This window comes from Amphiprion ocellaris, chromosome 22 (genome assembly GCF_022539595.1).
Source record: "Amphiprion ocellaris isolate individual 3 ecotype Okinawa chromosome 22, ASM2253959v1, whole genome shotgun sequence".
Taxonomy (NCBI): domain Eukaryota; kingdom Metazoa; phylum Chordata; class Actinopteri; family Pomacentridae; genus Amphiprion; species Amphiprion ocellaris.
Genome location: NC_072787.1, coordinates 27,943,999 through 27,971,897, shown reverse-complemented (window position 1 = coordinate 27,971,897; position 27,899 = coordinate 27,943,999). Strand labels below are relative to the sequence as shown.

Below are 27,899 nucleotides of genomic sequence, written 5' to 3'. Positions count from 1 at the left end.
TCTATCGATGCAGATTATAAATATTCAACCGTTAACACTTTTACAGCCTCTACAGACTCAGAAACAGATTGGTTCGTCTTTTCTCATTTTCTGTCGATTTTTTAGTTTGTTTTCGGTCTCGTTTCTGCAATTTTGTGTGTAATTTTGGTTGTTTTGTGTCTCGTTTTTGTAGTTTTGTGTCTTATTCTTGCTGTTTCATTCGTTTCTTTTGTTGTTTTGTGTCCAACTTGTGTCTTTTTTCTGTAACTTGTGCCTCGGTTCCGTTGGTTTATGTCTCATTTGTGTAGGTTTGTACCTTGTTTACATTGTTTTTTGTCTCATTTACAAGAGTTTTCTCTCCTCATCCTGTAGACGTGTTTCTATCGCCAGACTTTTCCTCCATACTCTGCTCATCATCAGTAGAAGATGTTCCACCATGCTGGATGGATCTTCAACTACTAGAAGATGTTTCATCATACTGGATGGATCTTCAACTACTAGAAGATGTTCCTCCATGCTGGATGGATCTTCAACTACTAGAAGATGTTCCACCATGCTGGATGGATCTCCAACTACTAGAAGGTGTTCCTCCATGCTGGATGGATCTCCAACTACTAGAAGATGTTCCACCATGCTGGATGGATCTCCAACTACTAGAAGGTGTTCCACCATGCTGGATGGATCTCCAACTACTAGAAGGTGTTCCTCCATGCTGGATGGATCTCCAACTACTAGAAGATGTTCCACCATGCTGGATGGATCTCCAACTACTAGAAGATGTTCCACCATGCTGGATGGATCTCCAACTACTAGAAGATGTTCCTCCATGCTGGTTGGATCTCCAACTACTAGAAGATGTTCCTCCATGCTGGATGGATCTCCAACTACTAGAAGATGTTCCTCCATGCTGGTTGGATCTCCAACTACTAGAAGATGTTCCTCCATGCCGGATGGATCTCCAACTACTAGAAGATGTTCTTCCATGCTGGTTGGATCTCCAACTACTAGAAGATGTTCCTCCATGCTGGATGGATCTCCAACTACTAGAAGATGTTCCACCATGCTGGATGGATCTCCAACTACTAGAAGATGTTCCATCATGCTGGATGGATCTCCAACTACTAGAAGATGTTCCATCATGCTGGATGGATCTCTAACTACTAGAAGATGTTCCTCCATGCTGGATGGATCTCCAACTACTAGATAGATGTTCCATCATGCTGGATGGATCTCCAACTACTAGAAGATGTTCCACCATGCTGGATGGATCTCCAACTACTAGAAGATGTTCCTCCATGCTGGTTGGATCTCCAGCTACTAGAAGATGTTCCTCCATGCTGGTTGGATCTCCAACAGCCTGTTCCTCTGTTCTGTGTTTCTGCTGCTTTATTTCAGTCTCTCTGAGGAAACACTGCCTGCAGCTCAACCTGAAACTCTGGATGCTGAGTCGGACCTGGAGAACCAGAACCAGGAGGAATTATCTTTTTGGAGAACTTTCCAATGAGACGTGTAAATTAGAGAGATTTTAATGAAATATCTTGATTTTAAGCTCAGATTTGGGTCATTTTTCAGCAGACCTGAACATCACACACGACTGATTCTGGTAAAAACACAGAACCTGTAAAATAAAGCGTCAACAGATTAAAATGCACAAACATCTGAGTCTAAAGATGTTAAATATGATTCACACAGAGCCAGACAGTTTGTTCTGCTGAACTGTACACGAGACCAATCAGCCAATCAGAGTGCAGGATGGACTCACGTGGTCCGGTGACATCAGGCAGGTGTGTGAACCTCTCGTTGCAGAAGTTTCCTTCACAGCAGCAGAAGAAGACCTGAGGACTCTCCTCTGTCGCCACACACTCCTGTCTGAGAGACGCAACACAACAGCCAACACAACAGACCTGCAGAATTAATGATCAGAAATACACAAAATGATCATGAAGACACAAAATAACACAAAATGACACAAAATGACAACCAGAGTTAGGGTTAACAAAAAACTGATAAAAAAAACACGACAAAAACACACAAAATGACCAGAAAATGACACAAAAACACACAAAACCACGCAAAATTACCAGATACACAAAACACGCAAAAACACACAAAATGACAGAAAAACACAACAAAAACACAACAAAAATACACAAAATGACCAGAAAATGACACAAAAAACTGAAAAAAACACACAAAATGACCAGAAAATGACACAAAAACACAACAAAAAGCACAAAATGACGAGAAAAGGACTAAAACACAACAAAAACACATAAAATGACACAAAAACACACAAAATGACCAGAAAATGACACAAAACACACAAAACCACGCAAAATTGCCAGATAGACACAAAACATGATAAAAACACACAAAATGACCAGAAAAGACATAAAAATACACAAAATGACAAGAAGAAGACACAAAAACGACCAGAACCATGTAATAGATTACTTTTAAATCTAACAGTGTGTGTATGTGTGTATATGTGTGTTATGTGTATGTGTGTTGTTGTGTGTTTACGTGTGTATATATGTGTGTATGTGTGCTGTTGTGTGTTTATGTGTGTATATGTGTGTGTATATGTGTGCTGTTGTGTGTTGTGTGCTGCTGTGTATGTGTGCATATATGTGTGCGTATGTGTGTGTATATGTGTGTATATGTGTATGTGTATATATGTGTGTATATGTGTGCGTATGTGTGTGCGTATATGTGTGCATATCTGAGTGTATGTATGTGTGTATGTGCGTATATGTGTGTGTATATGTGCGTGTATGTGTGCGTATATGTGTGTATATGTACGTGTATGTGTGCGTATATGTGTGCATGCATGTGTGTGTATGTGTGTGTATGTGTGTATATGTGTGTGTATGTGCGTATATGTGTGCGTATATGTGTGTATATGTGCGTGTATGTGTGCGTATATGTGTGCATGCATGTGTGTGTATGTGTGTGTATGTGTGTATATGTGTGTGTATGTGCGTGTATATGTGCGTGTATGTGTGCGTATATGTGTGCGTATGTGTATGAATATGTGCATGCATGTGTGTGTGTGTGTGTATGTGTGTATATGTGCATGTGTGTGTGCGTGCATGTGTGTGTATATGTGTGTATATGTGCGTGTATATGTGCGTGCATGTGTGCGTATGTGTGTGTATGTGTGTGTATATGTGTGTGTATGTGTATACGGGCGTGTATGTGTGTGTATATGTGCATGTATGTGTGTATATGTGTGTGTATGTGTGTATATGTGTGTGTATGTGTGTGTATATGTGTGTGTATGTGTGTGTATGTGCATGTGTGTATACGGGCGTGTATGTGTGTGTATATGTGCGTGTATGTGTGTATATGTGCATGTATGTGTGTGTATGTGTGTATATGTGTGTGTATGTGTGTGTATATGTGTGTGTATGTGTGTGTATGTGCATGTGTGTATACGGGCGTGTATGTGTGTGTATATGTGCGTGTATGTGTGTATATGTGTGTGTATGTGTGTATATGTGTGTGTATGTGTGTGTATATGTGTGTGTATGTGTGTATATGTGCGTGCATGTGTGTATGTGTGTGTATGTGTATGTGTGTAAACGGGCATGTATGTGTGTGTATATGTGCGTGTATGTGCGTGTATGTGTGTGTATGTGTGTATACGGGCGTGTATGTGTGTGTAATGTGCGTGTATGTGTGTGTATGTGTGTGGTGTATATGTGCGTGTATGTGTGTGTATATGTGTGTTGCTGTTCGCTGGTACCGGTCGTAGCAGTTGAAGTCGTCCAGCCAGCATCCTTTCTTCACCAGCTCGATGGATCCTGAGTTGTTCCTCCAGGAAGCGTAGCAGTGCGACCGTTTGTCCGTCTCTCCTTCGCAGCGCTCCACTCCGCTCTGGTTGGTCTTCTCCACGTCGTAGTTGACGTTGTAGAACAAACACTCCCTGGTGTCGGCCTCCCCGTGGCTCAGCCCTGCAGACAGGAGGGGTTACCGTCAGTCAGCAGCAGGGGGCGCTGTGCAGCAACGCACCCATCAGACAGGTAGACCCTGACCCCCCGCCTTCAGAAACACCATCAACACTGTAATCACAGCAGCTGATTAAAGCAGAGACGACTGTCTGCTACAGGTGAGCCTTTCAAAGGAAGCTTTCAGAGACGCCGCTGACTCACGGACAAAAGTCTGGACGGAAAGAAAGCGTTCAGTCTGACTGTTCAATGAGCTCAATGACCAGACTCCATCTCTCAATGAGCTCCCGCAAAGGAAGCATCGGAAAGGAAACCCTGATCCAGACGCCTCTGGAGAACAGACGGTGTTCTGATAGGAACTAACAGCTGAGGAACACTTCCACAGCTCAGTGCATGCTGGGAACAGGAACCTTAAAAACACACATCCTGCATGGTTCCTGGATAGACCAACCATTTACACAATCCCCCTTTCTGCAAATCACTTTGTCTCTGGTATCTATCTGTATATATATTATATATTATATTATATTATATATAGTCTATCTATAGTCTATCTATCTATCTATCTATAGTCTATCTATCTATCTATCTATAGTCTATAGTCTATCTATCTATCTATAGTCTATCTATCTATAGTCTATAGTCTATCTATCTATAGTCTATCATCTATCTATAGTCTATCTATCATCTATCTATAGTCTATCTATCTATCTATCTATCTATCTATAGTCTATCTATCTATCTATCTATCTATAGTCTATCTATCTATCTATAGTCTATCTATCTATAGTCTATAGTCTATCTATCTATCTATAGTCTATCTATCATCTATCTATAGTCTATCTATCTATATATCTATCTATAGTCTATCTATCATCTATCTATAGTCTATCTATCATCTATCTATAGTCTATCTATCTATCTATAGTCTATAGTCTATCTATCTATCTATAGTCTATCTATCTATAGTCTATAGTCTATCTATCTATCTATAGTCTATCTATCATCTATCTATAGTCTATCTATCATCTATCTATAGTCTATCTATCTATAGTCTATCTATCTATAGTCTATCCATCTATCTATCTATCTATCTATAGTCTATCTATCTATAGTCTATCTATCTATAGTCTATCATCTATCTATAGTCTATCTATCATCTATCTATAGTCTATCTATCTATCATCTATCTATCTATAGTCTATCTATCTATCTATCTATCTATCTATAGTCTATCTATAGTCTATCTATCTATAGTCTATCTATCTATAGTCTATCTATCTATCTATCTATCTATCTATCTATCTATCTATCTATCTATCTATCTATCTATCTATCTATCTATCATCTATCCATCCATCTATCTATCGTTTATCTATCTGTCTATAGTCTATCTATCATCTATCTATAGTCTATCATCTATCTATCTATAGTCTATCTATCTATCTATAGTCTATCTATCTATCTATAGTCTATCTATTTATCTATCTATAGTCTATCTATCTATCATCTATCTATCTATAGTCTATCTATCATATATCTATAGTCTAACTATCTATCTATCTAGTCTATCTATCTATCTATCTATCTATCTATCATCTATCTATCTATAGTATATCTATCTATCTATCTATCTATAGTCTAACTATCTATCTATTTATTTATGTATCTATCTATCTATCTATCTATCTATCTATCTATCTATGTATCTATCATCTATCTATCTATCTATCTATCTATCTATCTATCTATGTATCTATCATCTATCTATCTATCTATCTATCTATCTATCGTCTATCCATCCATCTATCCATCCATCCAACAACTGGACAATCCCAGTGTTACTTTGCTGCTGGCCCCGCCCCCTTCTCGACGAAAACCCTCCCTGTACATGTGATTGACAGCATGGAGAGAAGCTGCTGGTCTTTCTGTGTACCAATTTTCTCTCTTTTAAATTCAATCTGTGTGAATTCTCAGTTCAGTCCTTGTTTTAACTCCTGTGTTTGGTGAGTTTGTTAGAAAATCAGTATTTTAGATGAAGCTGCTGCTGGTTAGCATGTTAGCATTCTGGTTCTGCTGTCTGACAACAGAAACATCTGGAAGGGAGAGCAGCTGGATTGTGGTTCAGCTGGATTAAAATACAGTTTAATGAGCAGACAGAAGCTAACGGATGCTAACATGTAAACAAAGCTGTGCTGGTTCCACAGAGCTCTGAGCGGGGGACTCACCATCCAGGTAACACAAAAGGGGGCAAAATAACCACAAAAAGACGGAAATCCAACACAAAAAGATGTAAAATGACCACAAAAAGTCACAAAACCGCCATAAATTAAATTAATTAAAGATTAAAGATTAAAAAAGATGCAAAGCTACCACAAAAAGATGCAAAATCACTACAAAAGAGGCAAAATAACCACAAACACAGAATTCACAGCAAAAACACGCAAAACTGCCATAAAAAGATGCAAAACCACAACAAAGACGTAAAACAGCAAAAGGGAAAAAATAAACACAAAACTACATAAAACCACCAGAGAAGATACAAAACTGGCATAAAAGATGCAAAACCACAAAAATTAGCAAAACAACTTAAAAAAAAGGCAAAATAAGGACAAAAGCATAGAAAAACCAACACAAAGAGATGTAAAAAAAAAAAGAAATAAGCAAAGCAAGCACAACAAAAAGCCACAAAAAACATACAAAACAACAACAAAGAGAGGCAAAACAACCTCAAACAAGGCAAAACAACCACAAAAACACAGAAAACCAACACAAAAAGATCCAAAATAACCACAAAAAAACATAAAACCATGACAAAAAGCCACAAAGCCACCATAAAAAAAGATGCAAACCACCACAAAATAGGCAAAATAACCACAAACACACAGAATTCACAGCCTAAAGATGCAAAACAACCAAGAAACATGTAAAACCGCCATAAAAAAAGATGCAAAACTGAAAAAAAAGCACAAAACCACGACAGAAAGACGTACATTTTTTCTAGATGTCTGTAATTTAGCACAATGGGAGATCCTGCAAAAAAAATAAAATCAAAAAGGATTTACAGTTTTTTAAATCTTTAATATGCATATTTTTCTCTCAATTAACTGAAAATAGTCTCAAAACTATGAAAAAAACAACACCAAATAAATAAATACAGATATTTCTGAATCTATTCATAAATACTACGAGGATATTTAGAACATAAATCAGAAAAAAGCCAAAGAACAAGAAAAGAACACAGAGTTCTGCTTTTCCTGTAGCTTTATTAGTTCATTATCTGTTAAATTTGATCATTTTAACCATTAAACTAACATAAATAGTTCAACAATTGACTGGAACTTCACAGATTTTTACTGTTTTCTGTAAATGACAGATAAAAAACAGAAATCATATAAAACTGAGAAAGTTTAAATCATATTTTATAGACAGCTGCTGTCCATCTTTAAATCACTAAAACATCACATCTGATTTGTTGTCACAGTTTTCCAGCCGTGTTGTCGGGTTTTTATTTTCTCTGCAGTGTTTTTACCGTGTAAAAAACACGTCTAATGTCTGAGCTGAGAACCTAACAGAGAGAAGAAGTAAAAGTTAGTGAAGCTGGAGGTTCAGCAGCTTCTGGCAGCGTTCAGCGCCACAGATGTGACCGCCAATCTGGGCATTACTGTCGCTAGGCAACCGGAAATGTTGGAGTACCGACACCCCGCCCTCATGAAAAACACCCACCTCCTCACACACACACGCACGCACGCACGCACGCACGCACGCACGCACGCACGCACGCACGCACGCACACACACACACACACACACACACACACACAGTTTACTGTACCGCTGCAGCTACACAACAGTTTTCCAGCTGCCGATCTGCTGCCTTCATTTTTTTTCTGTTATAAACACGATCCTTCCTTTGTCCTTAATTATTATTTTATTAAAACTTATTTTAATATTTATCACAAAAAGAGGGCAAAATAACCACAAGAAGATGTAAAACCCACACAAACAGAACCAAACAACCACAAAAGTCAGCAAAAAAAAAAACTCAAAAAAAGGCACAATAACCACCATAGCCGGTTCTGTCCTGGACTGTTCCCTGGACTCCATAGAGGAGGTGGATGAGAGGAGGATGTTGTCAAAGCTCACATCCATCATGGACAATCCCTCACACCCACTGCATGACACTGTGGGGTCTTTAAGCAGCTCCTTCAGCAGCAGACTGAGACATCCACCCTGCAAGAAAGAGCGCTATCGCAGGTCCTTCATCCCATCTGCTATAAGACTTTACAACATCAGCATCACTGGCTGATGTTAACATAAACTGGACTATATCATTACCACCCCAAACCATAAAATTTGCACAGACATTCTTGCACTGCACATCTTTGCACTTTTTAAACTTATTTTTTAAGCCACTTTATACTGCATTGTCTTACAATGTGTCAATACTGTACTATTTCATCCTCAGCTCTCATCCCTGTACATGTTGTAAATATTATTACTACTATTCTATTATTTTATTTCTATTACTACGTCTATTGCTATATAAGCTGCTGTAACAATGTGAATTTCCCCTGGCATGGGGAGAAATAAAGGACTTATCTAACAAAATAACCACAAAAAGACATAACACCAACACAAAATGACACAAAACCCCATATAAAGATGCAAAACTGCCATGAAGACGTAAAACCACAACAAAAAGACATAAAACAAACACAAACAGGGGCAAAATAACCACAAAAGCATATAGAACCACCACAATAACACACAAAACTGCCATAGAAAGATGCAAAGCACCACAAAAAGATGCAAACAACCACAGAAAGACATATCACCAACACAAAACCACACAAAACTGCCATAAAAAGACACAAAACCATCACAAAAGATGCAAAACTGCCATGAAGATGCAAAATCACTATAAAAAGTAGCAAAATAACTACAAACACGCAGAATCCACCACTAAAAGACGTGAAACCACCATAAAAAGGAATAAAATATCCACAAAAGCATATAGAAGCACCACAAAAACACACAAAACCACCTTATAAAGATGCAAAGCACCACAAAAAGATGCAAAACAACCACAGAAAGACATAATACCAACAGAAAATGACACAAAACCCCATATAAAGATGCAAAAGCACTGCAAAACACACAGAATTCACAGCGAAAAGACATAAAATCACCACAAAAAGTAGCAAAATATCCACAAAAACAGATAGAACCATCACAAAACGACACAAAACCACCACAAAAACAGGTAAATTACATAAAACCAACACAAAAAGGAGCAAAATAACCACAAAAAGACAAAACGACACAAAACCAACATATAAAGATGCAAAATAACCACAAAACCCTGTAAAACAAACACAAAAGATGCAAAACTGCCATAAAAAGACACAAAACCACAACAAAAGGACACAAAACTGCCATAAAAAGACACAAAACCACAACAAAAAGACATAAAACTGCCATAAAAAGACACAAAACCACAATAAAAAGATGTAAAACTGCCATAAAAAGACACAAAACCACAATAAAGACGCTAAAATAATACAAAAAGGAGCAAAATAAACACAAAAACACGTAACATCAACACAAAATCACCATATAAAGACGCAAAACCACCACAAACACACAGAAATCACAGCAAAAAGACGTAAAACCACAATAAAAACTATGTAAAAACAACCCTAAAAAGGCAAAATAGCCACAAACAGAAACAAAACAACCACAAAAAGGAACAAAATAACCACAAAAAGACACAACACCAACACAGAACGACACAAAACCACCACAAAAGATGCAAAACTGCCAAAAAAGGTGCAAAACAACCACATAAAGGGGCAAAACCATCACAAAAAGAGGCAAAACACCTACAAAAAGACATAAAAACCCCACAAAAAGACACAAAACTACCAAAAAGAGGTAAATAATGTAAAACCAACACAAAAAGATGTAAAACTACGACGTAAAGTGGCCTCTAACAGAGTTAATCCACCGTGTGTGTAAATGTAGAACATCAAGAGCAGTTTGTTGAGATCTTCTGAGCAGAGAACGTTCAGGTGGTTTCATCTGATCACATCCAGCATCAGGTCCCGGTGCATGATGGGATACGACCGGAGCAGCGCTAATGTTAGCACTAAAGTAGCATGACTGAGATCTCATCAGTATTCTGGAGGTCGACCTTGGTTACCATGGAGACCTGGGAGCTAACGCTGCTGCTGCTGCTGCGTGTCGGTGACATTTACCACAACTTGGTTTTCTATTAAAAAGTTGAACACGGAGCTCAGAAACACGCCTCAGAGTGGACGCCACGTCTCCACCGTCACACCACAACTTCCTGCTCATTCAGAAACAGCTGTCACAAAGACACACAATCAGCCTCAAAAACAAACACTTTCTCACCACTGGGACGCTCCACAGCTGCACTGGTCTGTTAAACACCTCCATGTTCACACCAACATCACGTCTGTCATACAGGAGACGATACAGAATCACTGAGGAACTAAATCTGAGCAAACAGCAGCTCTTCAGATTGTACAGAGTTCAGTTCTGATCATCCAAGTCCTACTTCACCAGCAAAAGGATGAATGCTGTGGACCTGATCACCAAAGACACAAAACGACCATCAAATGAGACTAAATCACCACAAAAAGACACAAAACGACCATCAAATGAGACTAAATCACCACAAAAAGACACAAAACGACCGTCAAATGAGACTAAATCACCACAAAATGACAAAAAAAATCACCATAAAACGAGTCAAAATGGTCACAAAAAGACAAAAGATTGCCACAAAAACACAGCGACCAGTAAATCACGCGTAACAACCACATAAAACAAAAAAATGAGTTAAAAGACAATGACAAAGACACCAACAACAAAAAATGACCAGACACAAAATCACAAAAGAAATTCACAAAAAAGACACAAAATGACCAGATTTCCTCAGAAATGTTAGCTTGCTAATCTATTAGCAAAGCTAATGTTAGCCTGCCAAAACAACGCCCATTTTGAGTGAGCTAAGTGAACAACTAGCAAAGCTAATGTTAGCCTGCTTTCGAGTTAGCTAACTGAACAACTAGCAACACTAATGTTAGCTTAATCTATTAGCTGTTTAGAGTGAACTAAATATCTAGCAAAGCTAATGTTAGCCTGCTAAAATAAACCCCATTCAGAGTGAGCTAAGTGAACTAGCAACACTAATGTTAGCTTTTTAATCTATAATCTGCTTAGACGGAGCAGATTTAGTTTTATTACAACTGAACAGAAAGTCGAACATTATTAGCTCGAGTAAATGTTGAAAATCAGATGAAAGTTGTGTATTCATATTTTCTGGCTCTTTCTGGCATAAAGAAATAAAGAACATAGAACCCATTTGTTTTTTGGAGTTCAGGGTTAGCCAAAGACTGACCTCTCGTGTTGATGAATGCTGCATTGATGGTTTAGCTAACTGAACACTCAACATGCTAGCGCTGCATCAGGCTGACGGTGGATTTAAGAGCGCCCTCTCCTGGCCTGCAAAGAAAGCCTCGACACAAACCTCAACCGATCACAACACTTTCATCAGACCTAAGCAGCAGACAACAGATCTGAGCCACAGCAGCTCTATTTAGCATCATGTCAACCCACAGGACATACACATGCTAATCAGCCTTCTGTGTGCTAGCGGCTAACGTCTACAGCAGTCATGTGTTCAGACGTTCACTATCTGCTTCACCAACAGTGAAGTAAATCTGAGAAGGTTTTGACGGGTGGAGAGTGTTCCCAGGACTCCTGACCTTTATTTCTGGTTAAGGGGGTCGTCGTACATAAATCTGGGCTTGGCCTCAGTGGGCCCCTTCCTCCACCCTTTAACTGGTCCACTGTCACGCCTTGACTGAATCTGCTCCCTGGAAAAACCACCAATGAAAAGTGCTTCAAAAGATCTCACATCCCAGCTGCTTTTTTCAACATGTAATTAAAGCGTGAAACTTTTCAGCTAATTTTTGTCTGCAACAGTTAGAAATGTGTTCTGTCAGTAGGGGAAATCTGAATAAAATCAACATTTCTTTAAAATCTTGTTTTTTAAAAATGTTTAAAATAAATAAATACATTTGAATCAACATGTTCCATTCACCATGTTTCACCATGCTGGATGGATCTCCAACAACCGCTGTTCACTGTTTCTGAGCCATGCTGCTTTTATTTTATTGGTTTTCCTCTCAGTCTCTCTGAGGAAACACTGCCTGCAGTTCAGCTGATTAAAAAAAAAAACTTATATAATTCGATGTGTGCAAACATTTTTGGGACAAATTTTTGAATGACGTAATTACAATGTTTGTGATAAAATATCAGAGTTTTAGGTTTTTGGTGATTTTCTTTTCTGCTAGAACTGAACCAACTGGCAAAGCTGATGTTACATTGCTAAAATAAGACCTGCTACCATGAGCGAACTGAACAACTGGCAAAGCTAATATTAGTTTGCTAATTTATAACCACTTTAGATTGAACCAAGTGACATAACAAAAATTTATTTACAAACCTATTAGCTGTTTAAAGTTAGCTAATGGAATCCATTGACAAAGCTAATGTTAATTTACTAATTTATTAGCTGCTTAATGTGAGCTAACTAAACCAAATGATATAGCTACGGTTAATTTACCAATCTATTAGCTGTTTAAAGTTAGCTAGTGGGACCAACTGACAAAGCTAATGTTAGTTTACTAATTTATTAGCTGCTTAATGTGAGCTAACTAAACCAAAAGATATAGCTAAGGTCAATTTACTGACCTATTAGCTGTTTAAAGTTAGCTAACAGGACCAACTGATTAAGCTAATGTTAGTTTACTAATCTCTTAGCTGAGTAAAATGAACTAATGGGACCAAGTGAAGAAGCTGAAGTTAAATTGGTAAAATATTACCTCTTTAGAGTGAGCTAACTGAACCACGTGGCATAGCAAATGTTCGTTTACTAATCGATTAGCTGTTTAAAGTTAGCTAATGGGACTAACTGACAAAGCTAATGTTAGTTTACGAACTTACTAGCTGTTTAAAGTGAGCTAACTAAACCAAATGACATAGCTACGGTTAATTTACCAACCTATTAGCTGTCTAAAGTTAGCTAGTGGGACCAACTGACAAAGCTAATGTTAGCTTACTAATTTCTAACCTCTTTCAACTGAACCACGTGACATAACAAATGCTAGTTTCCTAATCTATTAGCTGTTCAAAGTTAGCTAACGGAACACACTGATAAAGCCAATGTTAGCTTACTACCTGTTTACATTGAGCTAGACATGAATATGCGCAGTACTCAGTGAGTCTAGCTATTTTCTGTGTTTCCGTCCTCTCAGGGTCAGCATGTTTTCTGCTACTGATTAGCTCTGAATGCAGGTCCAGCGTGTTCTCGTGGCCTTTGACTCCGACACGCATGTTCCTATGACAGGCTGTACACGGTGACAGCTGCGGCGGCGTTTCGGTGTGGGAAACATTCAGACTGCAGTCCTCCAGCTGCAGCTTCACACCACATTAACATGTCTATGCTGCATACGTGTGAAAGTGTGTGACCTCTGACCTGCCGTGTTTCCAGGCGACATGCATGCAGACGTGTGCGAAATGCAAATGGCTCGGAGCGCTAGTGTGATGCAAAATGACCACATAGGAACTATTAAGGGCCTTTGTGTGCTCCAGACAGAAGGTCAGAGGTCACACATATATACACACCAACACACACACACGAGCATCTGGCAGTGTGCGTATGTGTGTGTGTGTGTGTGTGTGTGTGTGTGTGCGCGCATATGTTACTGAGATCATAGGGCAACGTATGAGATGCAGAGCCATAGGAACTGCTCACAGACACACACAGATCCACATCACTGACTGCATCATGTGTTGTTTGCTAACCCTACTCTAATCACAGTAACAGGGTTGCTAATCCATGCTAATGTTAGCTTTCCCTCAGCAGTAGAAGCTAGATATTTAGCTGCTGTTACTGCTGACCAACAGAACAAACTGACTGATGGAAAACAGTCCAAAGAATTAGTCTGATCCTGATAATATGAGCTGGAGGGAGACGTTCAATCTAGGCTGACAATGGGATGAAAAGATGGAAAATAGAAGAGAGGACATAGCTTTGCTCTACACATTCTGTAGGAACACTGTTGGATGATGGAAATGACAAAAACAAGACACAAAATGACAAAAACAAGACATTAAATGAGAGAAATGAAACAGAAAACGACAAAAATGAGACACAAAACGACAAAACAAGACACAAAATGATAAAAATAAGACAAAAAATGATAAAAATAAGACAAAAAAAGAAGAAAACAAGACACAAATTGACAAAAATAAGACATAAAATAAGACATAAAATGGCAGAAACCAAACAGTAATATGACATGAAATAGAAAATGACAAAAACAAGACACAGAATGACAAAAATGAGACACTAAACAACAAAAACAAGACACAAAACGGCAGAAACGAGACACAAAGCGGCAAAACTAAACATGAAATAACACAAACAAGACAGAAAACAATAAAAATGAGACATAAAACAACAAAAACAAGACATAAAATGGAAAAAACAAAACAAGAGAAACAAAACAGAAAACGACAAAAACAAGACACAAAACAACAGAAATGAAATAGAAATTGACAAAAACAAGACACAAAATGACAAAAATAAGCCACTAAACAACAGAAACGTCATCAACAGGTTGTGCTAACATGCTATGGGACATGTTCCATGTATAATAATTATTTAAAATATTATGCTGATTAAAAAAGTTCCCACAATTACAGAGACATGGATGAAGAACATTTACACAACATCTGCACGTTCTAGTGTTTTCTACGTGGATCATTTGATGGGACGTAGGACATCCTCCAGCTCTCTAACGTCCCTCACACTGAGACAGTGGCGGTAATTCATCATCAGACATTTGATAGAACGTGACATGAGGAGTCTGCAGAGTTTGTTGGGGTCTGGAACGTGGTAAAGTCTGGACTCTCTCCTGGACTCCATCCAGCTGGACTCCACGGTGGGCTTCCCTCCCACAGCAGCTCTATTTATAGCACATCACCACAGACAGACAGCAGGCTGGAAGTGGCATCAATCAGCCCACAGCAGCAGACAACAGAGCTCAGACAAAGGAGGAACTCTGCTCCGTTCTGTAGGAATCTCCGCCACTAAAAACACTCTGTCCACAGAAGGAGCTGCTGGAGATGCTGACGGTCGAGTCTTCTTTCACAACACACAGCTACAAACACTGGAGTTATTAATGTTGTCAGGCAGCGTCTAAAGACGAAGGAGAAAGTTCAACTTTACCACGAACCTTCTGCAGTTTTACTCTGTCATGTTAACTGAAATTGGGTCTAAATATCTAAATAAGCTTCTGTCTCAATAAAAATGCAACAGAAATGAGACCTTTGGATGAATATAGATTTAAAATTCTTGATTTTAAATAAGAAATTGAAGAAAAGATGTTAAAATGACACAAAAAAGACAAAAATCACACAAAAAGATGCTAAAATGACAGAAAAAAGATACAGAATGACAAAAAAGACACAAAAGTCACACAAAAAGACAGAAATTACACAAAAAGACACAAAAGATGCTAAATTGACACAAATGAGAAAAAATTTGTTAAAATGACACATAAAAGATGGTAGAATTGCAGAAAAACACAAGAAAATCACACAAAAAGATGCTAAATTAACACAAATTACTCAAAAAGGAAACAAAAAACACACAAAAAAGACAAAAAGATGCTAAATTGACCAAAAAAATGACGCAAAAATACACAAAAAGATGCTAAAGTGACAGAGAAAGACACAAAAAAAGACAGAAAAAGATGCTAAATGCTAAACTCTGAACATTTGATTGGAACGTGTTCTTTTAAAAATGACTAGAACTTGTGGTTGATGTTCTCCAAACGTTGTGGGAACGTTCCCTGATCGTTGGGTCTGTGGAGGTTCCAGCTGCAGTCATGGGTTTTTGGTTCCAATGATAGTTCCCAGCAGGTTCTCGGTAGAACCCAGGAGGAGATCTGCAGTCGGGTTCCACCTTCTAGACGTCTGGATGGAACCTGACGGAGCTGCAGCTGTTTGCAGAACTCCAGATGTTTCCATGATTCAGATTCCAGCACAATGAGGACATGTGTTGATGGTTCCCCAGAGAACCGGATAACAGACGGCTGTTGGTTTAACGAGGATCCGCTGAAAGAACGAGGCCAGAACCATCCATAAACACCACCAGCAGAACGCCTTCCCTGCCTTTTCTGCCGTTTCTGCTTCATTTTTGTGTCATTTTTTTCATTTTTGCATCTTTTGTATCATTTTTGTTTTATTTTTGTTCCATTTTCACATCTTTTTGTATCAGTTCTGTTTCATTCTTGCATCTTTTTGTGTCATTTTAGTGTCATGTTTACATATTTTTTATCAGTTTGCTTCATCATTGTTTAATTTGTGCATCTTTTGTTTCATTTTTGCATCTTTTGTGTCATTTTAATGTCATATTTATATATTTTTGTGTCTGTTTTGTTTCAGTTTTACATCTTTTTCTGTTTTTTGTTCCGTTTCCACAGAGCTGCAGAAGAAAAATGAACCCACAGTGAGGAAAAATGTGACGTGAGTATAAAACATCCAGAAACATGTTGGAGGTCAAAGTATTAAACACACAGGGAGTATATTATGAAGTCCCTGAGGTGGAGTTTTTGCTCTCAGATGTTGTATCTTCTCGGTGTTTCTGACGGTTGATGCTGCGTTTTCAGATGTCCTGCGTCGTTTCAAAGTCCAGTCGCGGAGGAACGTCGCGTCTGGAGGTCGTGGAACCTCCTCAGAGGACCTCGTGACCTCGACACGTGAGCGTGCACGAGGCCAGGCGTGCACGTGACAGTTGGCCGCTGATAAGGAGAATCTGATGCAATCCGGAGAGGGAGGCGGCGGACCGACGACCAGTCAGAGGGGTTTTGTTGTCGTCCAGACAACATCTGCCGTCAGACAGGGTCCCCACAAAGACGGGGGCCCCACAAAGACGGGGGCCCCCCAGCAGACTGGGGACCCAGTCTGCTGGGGGGCCCTGGGAGCCATGGACCCCCACCTGCCTCCAAACTTTTCACCCCAGCTTCCTGTCGTCTCTACGCCGTGAGCTGGAAGGACGCCGTGCTCCAATTGGCCCATTTGAACGCAGCTGGACACGCCCCCTTCAGCGCTGTGTGTTTGTGTGTTTAGATAAAGTGTGCTATTGTTGTGTGCCGACGGCCAGATAACACAAACACACACACACACACACCGCTTATCAGCTCTCCAGCCTCCACCAATCACAGAGCAGGATGTAATGGATGGACAGAATGGAAAATGACAGAAAAAGACACAAACATGACAGAAAAAGATGCTAAAAAGATGTTAAAATGACACAAAAAAGATGCTAAAATGACACGAAAAGACACAAAAAAGACACAAAAAGATGCTAAATGCTAAACTCTGAACATTTGATTGAAACGTGCAGGAAACAGCAGGAAGCCGCAGCGTGGACACACTGAAAGCTGAAGGTACCTGCCGACCCTCTGACGGCTCCTCCAACATCACGAGCTTCTTCTGAAAACACAACGAAGAACTGCAAAATAATAAATATTCAGAGAACGTTGGTGCAACTGGTTCTCAGGTTGAACTGCAGGCAGTGTTTCCTCAGAGAGCCCGAGAGGAGAAACAGTAAAAAAATGCAGCAGAAACACAGGACAGAGTGTTGGAGATCCATCCAGCATGGTGGAACATCTTCTACTGATGAGCAGAGTAGAGAGGAAAGGTCTGGAGAGGCCACAAAGAGTCACAAAACTAGATAAAGAAGACACAAAATGACAAAAACGAGACACAAAATGACAAAAACGAGACACAAAATGACAAAAACAAGACACAATGACAAAAACGAGACACACGACAAAAATGAGACACAAAACGACAAAAACGAGAAACAAAACAACAGAAACGAGACACAAAATGACAAAAACGAGACACAATCACAAAACGAGACAAAAAATGATAAAACCGAGACAAGAATTTTGTAAGTTTTCAGACATCTCTGGGACACTTTATGGAGATTTTCTGTCTTTTGAGCATATTTTCACATTTACAGATATTTTATTTATATTTTTCAACATTTTTAAGGCATTCTATTGATTTAATTTTCAACATAAATGTTTGTACGACTTTTACACTTTTTATGAATTTTTGTGACATTTTTTTCTTTTTTTTTTTTAAACCAAATCACATCAACAGAAGATTTTACAGATTTTTTTTCTCACACTTTATTTCAACTTTCAACTTTCTTCAACTCTTTGTGGAACAATTTATTTATTTTTCAGATATTTTATTTTTTGATGTTATGATTATTTTAGGGATATGTTGTAAATATATTTCCGTCTTTAGGGGGTATTTTTTGTGAATTTCAGAGACACTTTACTGATATTTTTAAAACTTCAGGGGCGCTTTATTGGTTTTTTTGTGTTTTATTAAATCTTTTGGGACATTTTTCTGTAGTATTAGTGGAAGTTTCTCCAAAGTTGTACTGCAGTTTCACAAGAGACAAATATGTGCAAATATCTCCTTCAGAATGAATAATTTGCATTTAAACCTGTCTAATGTGAGTTCTTTCTGCTGAATACGCCGTCTTTGTTCTTGTGGAGGCTCTACATGTTTCCTGTTGGTCTGAAAGCAACAATCGGCTGCTGGGTTCTGATCTAATTATTAAAGTGCTGATGAAGTGGCTGCTTCAGAATAAACAGCGTTAGCGGCTCTTTGCTAATGACTTTTATGTGCTGCTGTGTTCTGTATGTTTGCCAGCATCTGTGTGTTCGGAGGACGGTCCAGACCATAAAGTAGTTTTATGTCCTCTGGCCGACTGTTTCCAGCTCTGAGGCGATGTTTGACTTCAAATCACATGATCGCCGGTAGCCATGGTAACAGCACACCAATATCATCGATGTGCTTTAAAACTTTATCTACAAAACACACGACCTGCTGAGGTTTTGACAGGAATGAAACTACAAACCTTTAAAGAGACAAACCAAGCTGGCTAAAGACGGTCCTGTAAACGTCCCAAACATTTTTCTCTGAGGATTTGTTTCTTTTCGGTTTAAGGATCATTTGGATTCATCTTAAATCATTTTTAGTCGACTGTGACAACAATATTTAAAATAAATCCTGAACCTGAGATCACAGAGCCCAACAAATTCCAGACCTAAGAATAAAAAACCCAACACATCCTAAACATAGAACTGAAACCACAAAAACCCAACAAATTCCTGATCAAAGACCTAAAAACGACGCAAACTAAAACAGTTACCACAAAACCCAACAAACCCTGGACCTGAAACCATAAAACCCAACAAACTCTGGACCTGAAACCATAAAAACCAACAAATCCTGGACCTGAAACCATAAAAAAAAATAAAATAAAAAAATCCTGGACCTAAAATGACGAGACCTAGCAAATTCCAGACCTGGGACCAAAAACCTGACAAATCCTAAACATGAAAATGCAAAATCTAACAAATCCTAACCTGAAACCTGAAATTTCACAAATTCATGACCTAAGACCAAAAGTGTGACATTCTAAAACACAAAACCCAACAAATCCTGACCCTAAAACAACAAAACTCAACAAATCTTTGACCTCAAACCCTAAAACCCAACAATTCCTGAACATGAAATGACAAAACCCAGTAAATTCCACAACTGAAACCATAAAATCAACAAATTCTTGACCAAAGACCTAAAAACCTGATGCATCTTAAAACTGTGACCATAAAACCCAACAAATTATGACCCTGAAACAACATAACCCAACAAATCCTTGACCTCAAACCCTAAGACCCAACAAACCCTGGACCTGAAATGGCAAAACCCAGCAAATTCCACAACTGAAACCATAAAACCAACAAATTCTTGACCAACGACCTAAAAACCTGTTGCATCCTGAAAGTGTGACCCCAAAACCCAACAAGTCCTGACTCTGAAACAACTAAACTCATCAAATCCTAACCTGAAACCATAAAACCCTCGAACTATTGACGTGAAAGCACTAAACCCAATAAATGTTTGACCTGAGATCATGCAGAGGTGTGTCATGGTCGTCCAAAGAACCTCTTCTGGTGGCTACAGATGGACTCTGAGATGTGAGCTGGACAACACGTCAGGAAAACCAATGAATGCAGATGTTAGTAGGTGATTATTGGAGAAGCATCATAGCCGGAGGTTGAGCTTCCCTTCACAGCAGAACCAAAGCCCTGCAGGATTCTCCAGGGCTGGAGGTCCTAGTATTGATCTGAGGAAGCTGCAGACATAAATGACTGCTGGCTGTAAACTCTGCTGGACCACACAAATCTGACGAATGATTAAAGGTTCCAATCACATCTGTCTGCATTCTTCAGTATCAAACGGTTGTTGCAGGAAACAGCATGTGACGGTTTGGTAATAATAACAATAATGAAGATAAAAAGAAGAACAGACTGAAAGCATCACATCATGTGCTGAGAAGGAAACATCTTACATCTAATCTGTGATATTAAACCGGAGAGTCACAGTTTCAGATGTTCTTGAAGAAGCTGCCACAACACCGGATCCAACACTAATGTCTTTCCTTTTGCTTTCCGGCGGTGTTTGAGTCGATTAAAGTTAGAGTTCAGGTACCTGCTTAGTCTGCGGCATAAATTCACTCTGAGTCGGTGAATGAAGGAAAATAAGGTGAGAAAAGCTGAATGAGGAGAGACCTTCACATTTCACAGGGGAACTCATCAGGTTATTTTCTGTGAAGCAGGTGTGGAACTCTGTGGACTTCAAATTTAAAAAATAAAACAGAAATCCTCAACCTGAAACCAGAAATTAACACTTAGAACCACAAATCTTAAACCTTAAGCCTCAAAATCCAACTAATCTTGACCCGAAGACAAAAAACCCGATAAATCCTGGACCAGAATCCGTAGAAGCTAGCAGATCCTGAATGTGAACACACAAAACTCAACACATCCTTGACCCGAAACCACAAAACCACAGAAGCAGCATGTCGTATTGGAGCTGACAGGAACCAGCTGAAGAGTATATCGTGTTACTTAAAGACCAGTTCTGGGTGTATTTTCTCAGACTAGTGGATCCTGAACCGACAGATCCGGAGACGTGGACCTTCAGCGTACAGCAGCTGAACGTCCTGTAAGTCCGACCATAGGTTACAGTGTAAAGTCAACAATAACTGCTGTGTTGTAATAACTTATTTTCAGACTAAACTCACCACTTTGTCCAGTTGCACCATCTGAACTTATGCAAGAACTCCGATTCTCTTCCTTCCACTGGACATTACAGACCAGCAACACATGATGCAGATGTTTATGGAAGCAGCAGACTTTAGTACTTTAACGTGTTAGAAGCTTCTTTAAGCTAAAATTACTTGGTTGAAGTTGGGGAAAATATGGTTCAGGTTCAAATAAGATCATTTTACTACATGTCTGAAGCTTCTCCTCTGTTTTCTGGGTTACCAGGATGATGACCACATATGACATCCTGAACCCGAAACCCCAACATCCAGCAAATCCTGAGTCCAAAACTACAAAACTCAAATCATTCTCGAGCTGAAACCACAAAACCCAACCACTCCTGAAGCTTAAACCACAGAACCCAACAATTCCTGGACCTGAAATCACAAAACTCAACATATCCTTGACGTGAACCTCTAAACCCTGAAAATCCTGAATCATAAGTAGCAAAACCGCAACAAATTCTTTACCTCAAACCACAAAACTCACCAAATTCTGCACCTGAAACTGCAAAATCCAAAAGATTCTGGGCCTGAACCCACAAAACTTGTCAAATCTCGCACCAGAAAGCACAAAACACAATTGATCTTAAATCTAAAATCACAAAACCCATAAAGTCCCGGACCTGAAACCACAAAACCCAACAAATCAAGGGACTTCAGATCACAAAATTTTAACAAATCCTGGACCCAACATCACAAACCTCAACACCTTTCTGGCCTGGAACCATGAAACCCAACAGATCCTGAAAATCAAACCCCAAAACCCTCAAATCCTCAACCCGAAAATACAAAAACAGAATAAATGCTGGACCTGAAAGCAAAAAATACGTAAGATTGTGAATCTAAAATCACAAAACCCAAGAGGTCCTGGGCCTGAAGCCACAAAAACCAGTAGATCCTGAACCTCAAACCCCAAAACCCCAAAAATCTTGAAAGATATATCACAAAACCCAAGAAGTGATTGAGTTTGAGCCTCAAAACCCAACAAATTCTGGATCTGAAACCACAAAATTCAATAAATCTCTACCCAAAACAACAAAACCCATCAAATCCAGGACCTAAAATCACAATAGTCATCAGTTCCTGGATCTGAGACCTCTGGCTGATAAATGGGTCCTTTTGGTGATTTTTTTCAGATAAAAGACAGCAGCAGGTCTAGGGCTTAAGAGATAAAACTGAAATAATGAATCTGCCTGAGATTCTTGGTTCAGACGTTGGAAACAGACGTCTCAGCTGACGTCATACCTCAGGATGTAGAAAGGGGTTTTCAGACCGATAGTACTTTTCTACTTCCTGATTCGGTGGCTCTAAAGCTAAGTAGCTGAGCAGCTCCGGCTTCTTGCTGCCAGGATTCTCACAAATACGACTAAACCAGCTCATATCTGTCTCGTCTCGGCCTCTTCTCCACCTTCAGAACTGACTTTAAACACGTTCTTCTGGTCTTAGGCTGCTGGTTGAGGCTGCTTCAGACCTGATGCTTCCTCACAGGAAGCTGCTTTAAATTCTGAACCTCGTTGTTTCTTTAACGGGAAGCTGCAGGTTTTATCCTAAAGCATTCCTGCTGAGGTTTACATTTCAGAAGCAGGAGGAGGAATCCAGCTGAACCTGGTTTCAGATCAGCCCGCCTCCCTCTGGGTCTGCTCTCGACCCAGGACCTCCCCCATTCCACCCCTTGATCCTACTCCTCCTCCTGACCTCATGTCATTAATCTTGGGCAGCAGTGAGGATGGAGGCCAGGCCTGGTCCTTTAAATCCTGCCTGGAGCTGAGCCCTTCCCCCATCCTGGACCCTCTGCTGGTGTTCAGCCCTGCAGGGAGTCCATTCAGGCCTCAACGCTGCTCCTGTTCCCCCAAAACAACAACCGCAACAAGGCTGCAGACAGGTTCCAGAGTTTCACATCATTTCTCTCAAAAAAACTCAAAATGAAGACGTTTCTCTTCAAGTAGCCTCAAAGCATCTGCAAAGTACATTTATTTACCCAATAAATCTGGAATCTGAAACCACAAAACCAAACAAAACTTGACCTGAAGTCAGAGAATACAACAAATCATGAACCACAAACCCCAAAATCCCAAAACTCTTTAACCTGAAAGCACAAAAACACAACAAATCCTCAACCTGAAAGCACAAAAACACAACAAATCCTCAACCTGAAACCACAAAAACACAACAAATCCTCAACCTGAAACCATAAAAACACAACAAATCCTCAACCTGAAGTCGGAGAACACAACAAATCATGAACCACAAACCCAAAAACACAACAAATCCTCCTCCTCACACCGGAGAAATCAACAGATCTGGAATGTCTAAATTAGAAAACCCAAGAATGTCCTGGACAGAAGCCCTGAAACCCAACAGATCCTGAAAATCAAAATCCAACAAATCCTGGACCTGAAACCATAAAAACCAACAAATCCTCACCTGAAACCACAAAACACACGAGATCCTGAATCTAAAATCACAAACCCAACAAATCCCAAACCTCAAAACCAAAAAAAGTTCTGGACCTGAAGCCACAACACCTGGTAGATTCTGAACCCCAAACCCAACAAATCCTGACCTGAAACCACAAAAACCAACAAATCCTGACTTGAAACCACAAAAACCAACAAATCCTGACCTGAAACAACAAAAACCAACATATAAATCGGATTGTTTTTGTAGAATTTATTGTTATTTCACAGTTTTGTTAAATTATAGTTACTATCTGGTAAAATTAATGGAAATAATTATTTGTTTTATTTTAACTGTAAAAAGGCTGAAGTGTAAATAAATTGAAATTAATAGTCTGTCTCCTCCAGTGTTTGACGGTAAAATTTAATTTAATCATTATTTTTCCTGAAATTTTATTATATTTGTCACATATTTGGTGTTAATGGAAGTAAAACATATAAAGTCTGAAAATTAAATAAAATCTGAATATTAAATATGGTCTGAAAATTAAATAAAATCTGAATATTGAATATGGTCTGAAAATTAAATAAAATCTGAATATTAAATATAGTCTGAAAATTAAATAAAATCTGAATATTAAATATAGTTTGAAAATTAAATAAAAAATGAATATTAAATATGGTCTGAAAATTAAATAAAATCTGAATATTAAATATGGTTTGAAAATTAAATAAAATCTGAATATTAAATATGGTCTGAAAATTAAATAAAATCTGAATATTAAATATGGTCTGAAAATTAAATAAAATCTGAATATTAAATATGGTCTGAAAATTAAATAAAATCTGAATATTAAATAAAGTCTGAAAATTAAATAAAATCTGAATATTAAATATGGTCTGAAAATTAAATAAAATCTGAATATTAAATATGGTCTGAAAATTAAATAAAATCTGAATATTGAATATGGTCTGAAAATTAAATAAAATCTGAATATTAAATATGGTCTGAAAATTAAATAAAATCTGAATATTAAATATAGTTTGAAAATTAAATAAAAAATGAATATTAAATATGGTCTGAAAATTAAATAAAATCTGAATATTAAATATGGTCTGAAAATTAAATAAAATCTGAATATTAAATATAGTTTGAAAATTAAATAAAATCTGAATATTAAATATGGTCTGAAAATTAAATAAAATCTGAATATTAAATAAAGTCTGAAAATTAAATAAAATCTGAATATTAAATATAGTCTGAAAATTAAATAAAATCTGAATATTAAATATGGTCTGAAAATTAAATATAGTCTGAAAATTAAATAAAATCTGAATATTAAATATGGTCTGAAAATTAAATAAAATCTGAATATTAAATATGGTCTGAAAATTAAATAAAATCTGAATATTAAATATGGTCTGAAAATTTAAAAAAATCTGAATATTAAATATGGTCTGAAAATTAAAAAATCTGAATATTAAATATGGTCTGGTAGTTTATGATGTTCAGGATTATAACAGAAGGTTCAATAAAACATTTATTATTATTATTATCCTCATTATCATTATTATTATTATTATTATGGTCATTAAAGCTTCTTCATCATCATCATTCCGCTTCCCGCATGCGCGTCCGTGTAGTAGTTTTCCACGCGTACGCGCCTCCTCTCCACTACTATGAGCCACATGACCGCGCTTCATTCATCCACCCGGTGTGTGCCATAGTAAGACGCGCGTGGATGCTACCGATGTGGACGCGCGTGGACGGAGGAGCTAAATGCACAGAAACGTGAACGCGCAGACTCCTTTTATTTGTCACTTTGAGGCTCCGCTGATCGATTATCGATCCGACCGCGTGCCTGAGCAGACAATGGAGCAGCAGCGTGCACGCGCTTGCAAATGCATGCATGCACGGCTGCAACCAACCCCCCTTAACCCCCCCCCCCACACACACACACACACACACACACACGCGCACACACAAAAATGCAGCTGAACAGAAAGGCAGAGCAGCTGGACTGAGGTGACTCTTGACCGACCAGACAAAGCACGCGCACACACACGCTGCTCTGCTCCATATTTTCTCACAAAGAAGCAAAATGAGGACATCAGAACCAGAACCTGCTGCAAGAGCTGCTGAGTAGAACCTCAGAGAAGACCGTCAGTCTGGACAGAACCTCAGAGCAGAAACCAACACCCTGGACAGAACCTCGGTCTGAGCAGCGGAACCAGGACCCGCACCTCCAGGCGGAGCTCTCACCTGCACTCAGAGTCCCCAGCAGCAGCAGCAGCAGCAGCAGGGCTCCGGCCAGTCCGGTCCTCCACATGTTGGTCTAGTCGGAGCCTCCAGGTGGACTCCTGCGGTCCTCCGGATCCTCCAGCATTTAAAGACCACTTCCAGGAGCGCTGTAAAACCGCGACCCGCAACCAGGCCCGGTGCGTCCCCGGTGCGTCCCCGGGCTGCTGCGGGTGCGTGTGTGTGCGTGCGTGCGGGCGTGCGTGTGTATTAATCCAACCTCCTCCTGCTGCTGCTCCTCCAACACGCACCAGACCTGCACGGCTCTCCGGAGAACTTCCCCTCAGCTCCGGAGCCGCAGGACGGACGGCGGCGGCGCGCAGCCCGGAGACCCTCCCGGTCCCGGTCGGTCCCGGAGCGGCCCGCAGACCGAGTCCCAGAACGGCAGCTGGAGGTGCTACAGCCCGATAGCAGCTCTCCGGTGGCCGGTGCTCCGTGTCGGTGTGTCGGTGTCCTCTCTCCCCCTCTGATCCGGGGCTGCTGGGGACAACAGGGGGAGGTTCCGTCCCGCCGCACCGCCCCCCGCCGCTCCGCCTTCACAATAAAAGCCCCTCCAGAACCAGAGTCTGCTCAGTGACCGGAAAACGATCCAGCAGAAAATATATACATTAATAAAGCACAGTTCTCATCTGATTAATATTCACACAGGTTTCAGCTTCATGTCATTCTGGACATCATTAGGCCTTTATATTTCATATCTCTATATCTCCTCTTACCTCTTCTTTCTGTATATTCTGGATGTTTAATGTTCTGCTGTTTTGGGACCAATAAAGTCTCTACCTGTCAAACCTGAGCTTGTTACGCCAGATCCCTTCTGAACGTCGTCTGTCAACTCACTTTAAGCAGATTTTTTGAAACAATTAGCCATTTAAAAAATAAATAAACCCAAAATGACGATAAAGTGGTTCAAAATGACTCTTAAAATTGGTCCAACATGGTTTAAAATGTGTCCAAAATGACATAAAAATGTCCACAATGACAAAAAATTGATCCAAAATTACTTTAAAAAATCCAAAATGACTAAGAATTGGTTAAAAAAATGTCCAAAATGACAAAAAAATACCCAAAATGACGATGAATTAATCCAAAATTATAAAGAATAGATCCAAAATGACTAGGAATTGGTTCAAAATTACTGAAAATTTGCTCAGAATGACTAAACTTGTCCAAACTGACTCAGAAATGACTTGAAACCTGTCCGAAATTACTTTAAAATTGGTAAAAATTACTCAGAAGTGACTCAGTTAGTGGTAAAGAAATGGTTCCATCAGGCTAGAATGAAGGTTCTAGACTGATCTCCCCAAAGTCCTGATTTAGACCCATCAAGAACCTGAAGAACCAAGTCAGAAAGACGACAAAGGTAATACTACTGGTGCCGTTCTACTACCTTTGCTGTCTTTCTGAGGAGTTGAAGATCAACCAGAAGCAGATTTGATCATATTTCTAGAAGACCTTTAATAAATCTATGAAAGAACCCAAATATTTCATTTTTTTGTGATAAATATTCATATAAAATACACCAATAGTAGCTAAAGCAGCTATTTCAACCCATTTATACAATCATTTTAAAAAACCATAAATATATGAATATTTCAAAATTCTTAAATAATTAAAACTGAAGTAGGTTTCATAGTTTTCTGTGTGTTATTTATAATATATATAGAGCAGAATTATGAATGAAGGTTTTATTACATTTTTCCACTGGTATTTTTTCATTTTATTGAATTTTTTGTGTTTTTAATCACTAGCAGTGTTTCCTCAGGCGTGTTCTTTTAACTAGCCCGTATTAATCACTAGTGATATTGGTAAGGACATTTCTGGGTCTATTTTCCCACTAAGTTTTATCGTTTTTAGTATTTGTTTTGTAACATTTTTGGTCAGTTAAAGCTGTTTTATCTGATCTGAAACTTAAAAATGTACATAAATAATTCACGAGTTTAATATTTCTTTTATTTGAGCTGAATTAAG

The 27,899-nt window shown here is 38.9% G+C and overlaps 1 protein-coding gene across 1 annotated transcript in view; it reads right to left on the bottom strand.

Annotated features, from left to right (window-relative positions):
- Positions 1-26,443, bottom strand: part of acvr2ba (activin A receptor type 2Ba) — a 45,272-nt gene extending 18,829 nt beyond the window's left edge. Inside the window, exons 1-3 of the mRNA XM_023297983.3 lie at positions 25,896-26,443; positions 3,728-3,935; positions 1,742-1,848 (exon numbers count right to left, since the gene is read on the bottom strand). Coding sequence (XP_023153751.1) covers positions 1,742-1,848; positions 3,728-3,935; positions 25,896-25,962 — 382 coding nt within the window. The 5' untranslated portion in view covers positions 25,963-26,443. The remainder of the gene's footprint in view (positions 1-1,741; positions 1,849-3,727; positions 3,936-25,895) is intronic.
- Between the last annotated feature and the right edge of the window lie 1,456 nt (positions 26,444-27,899).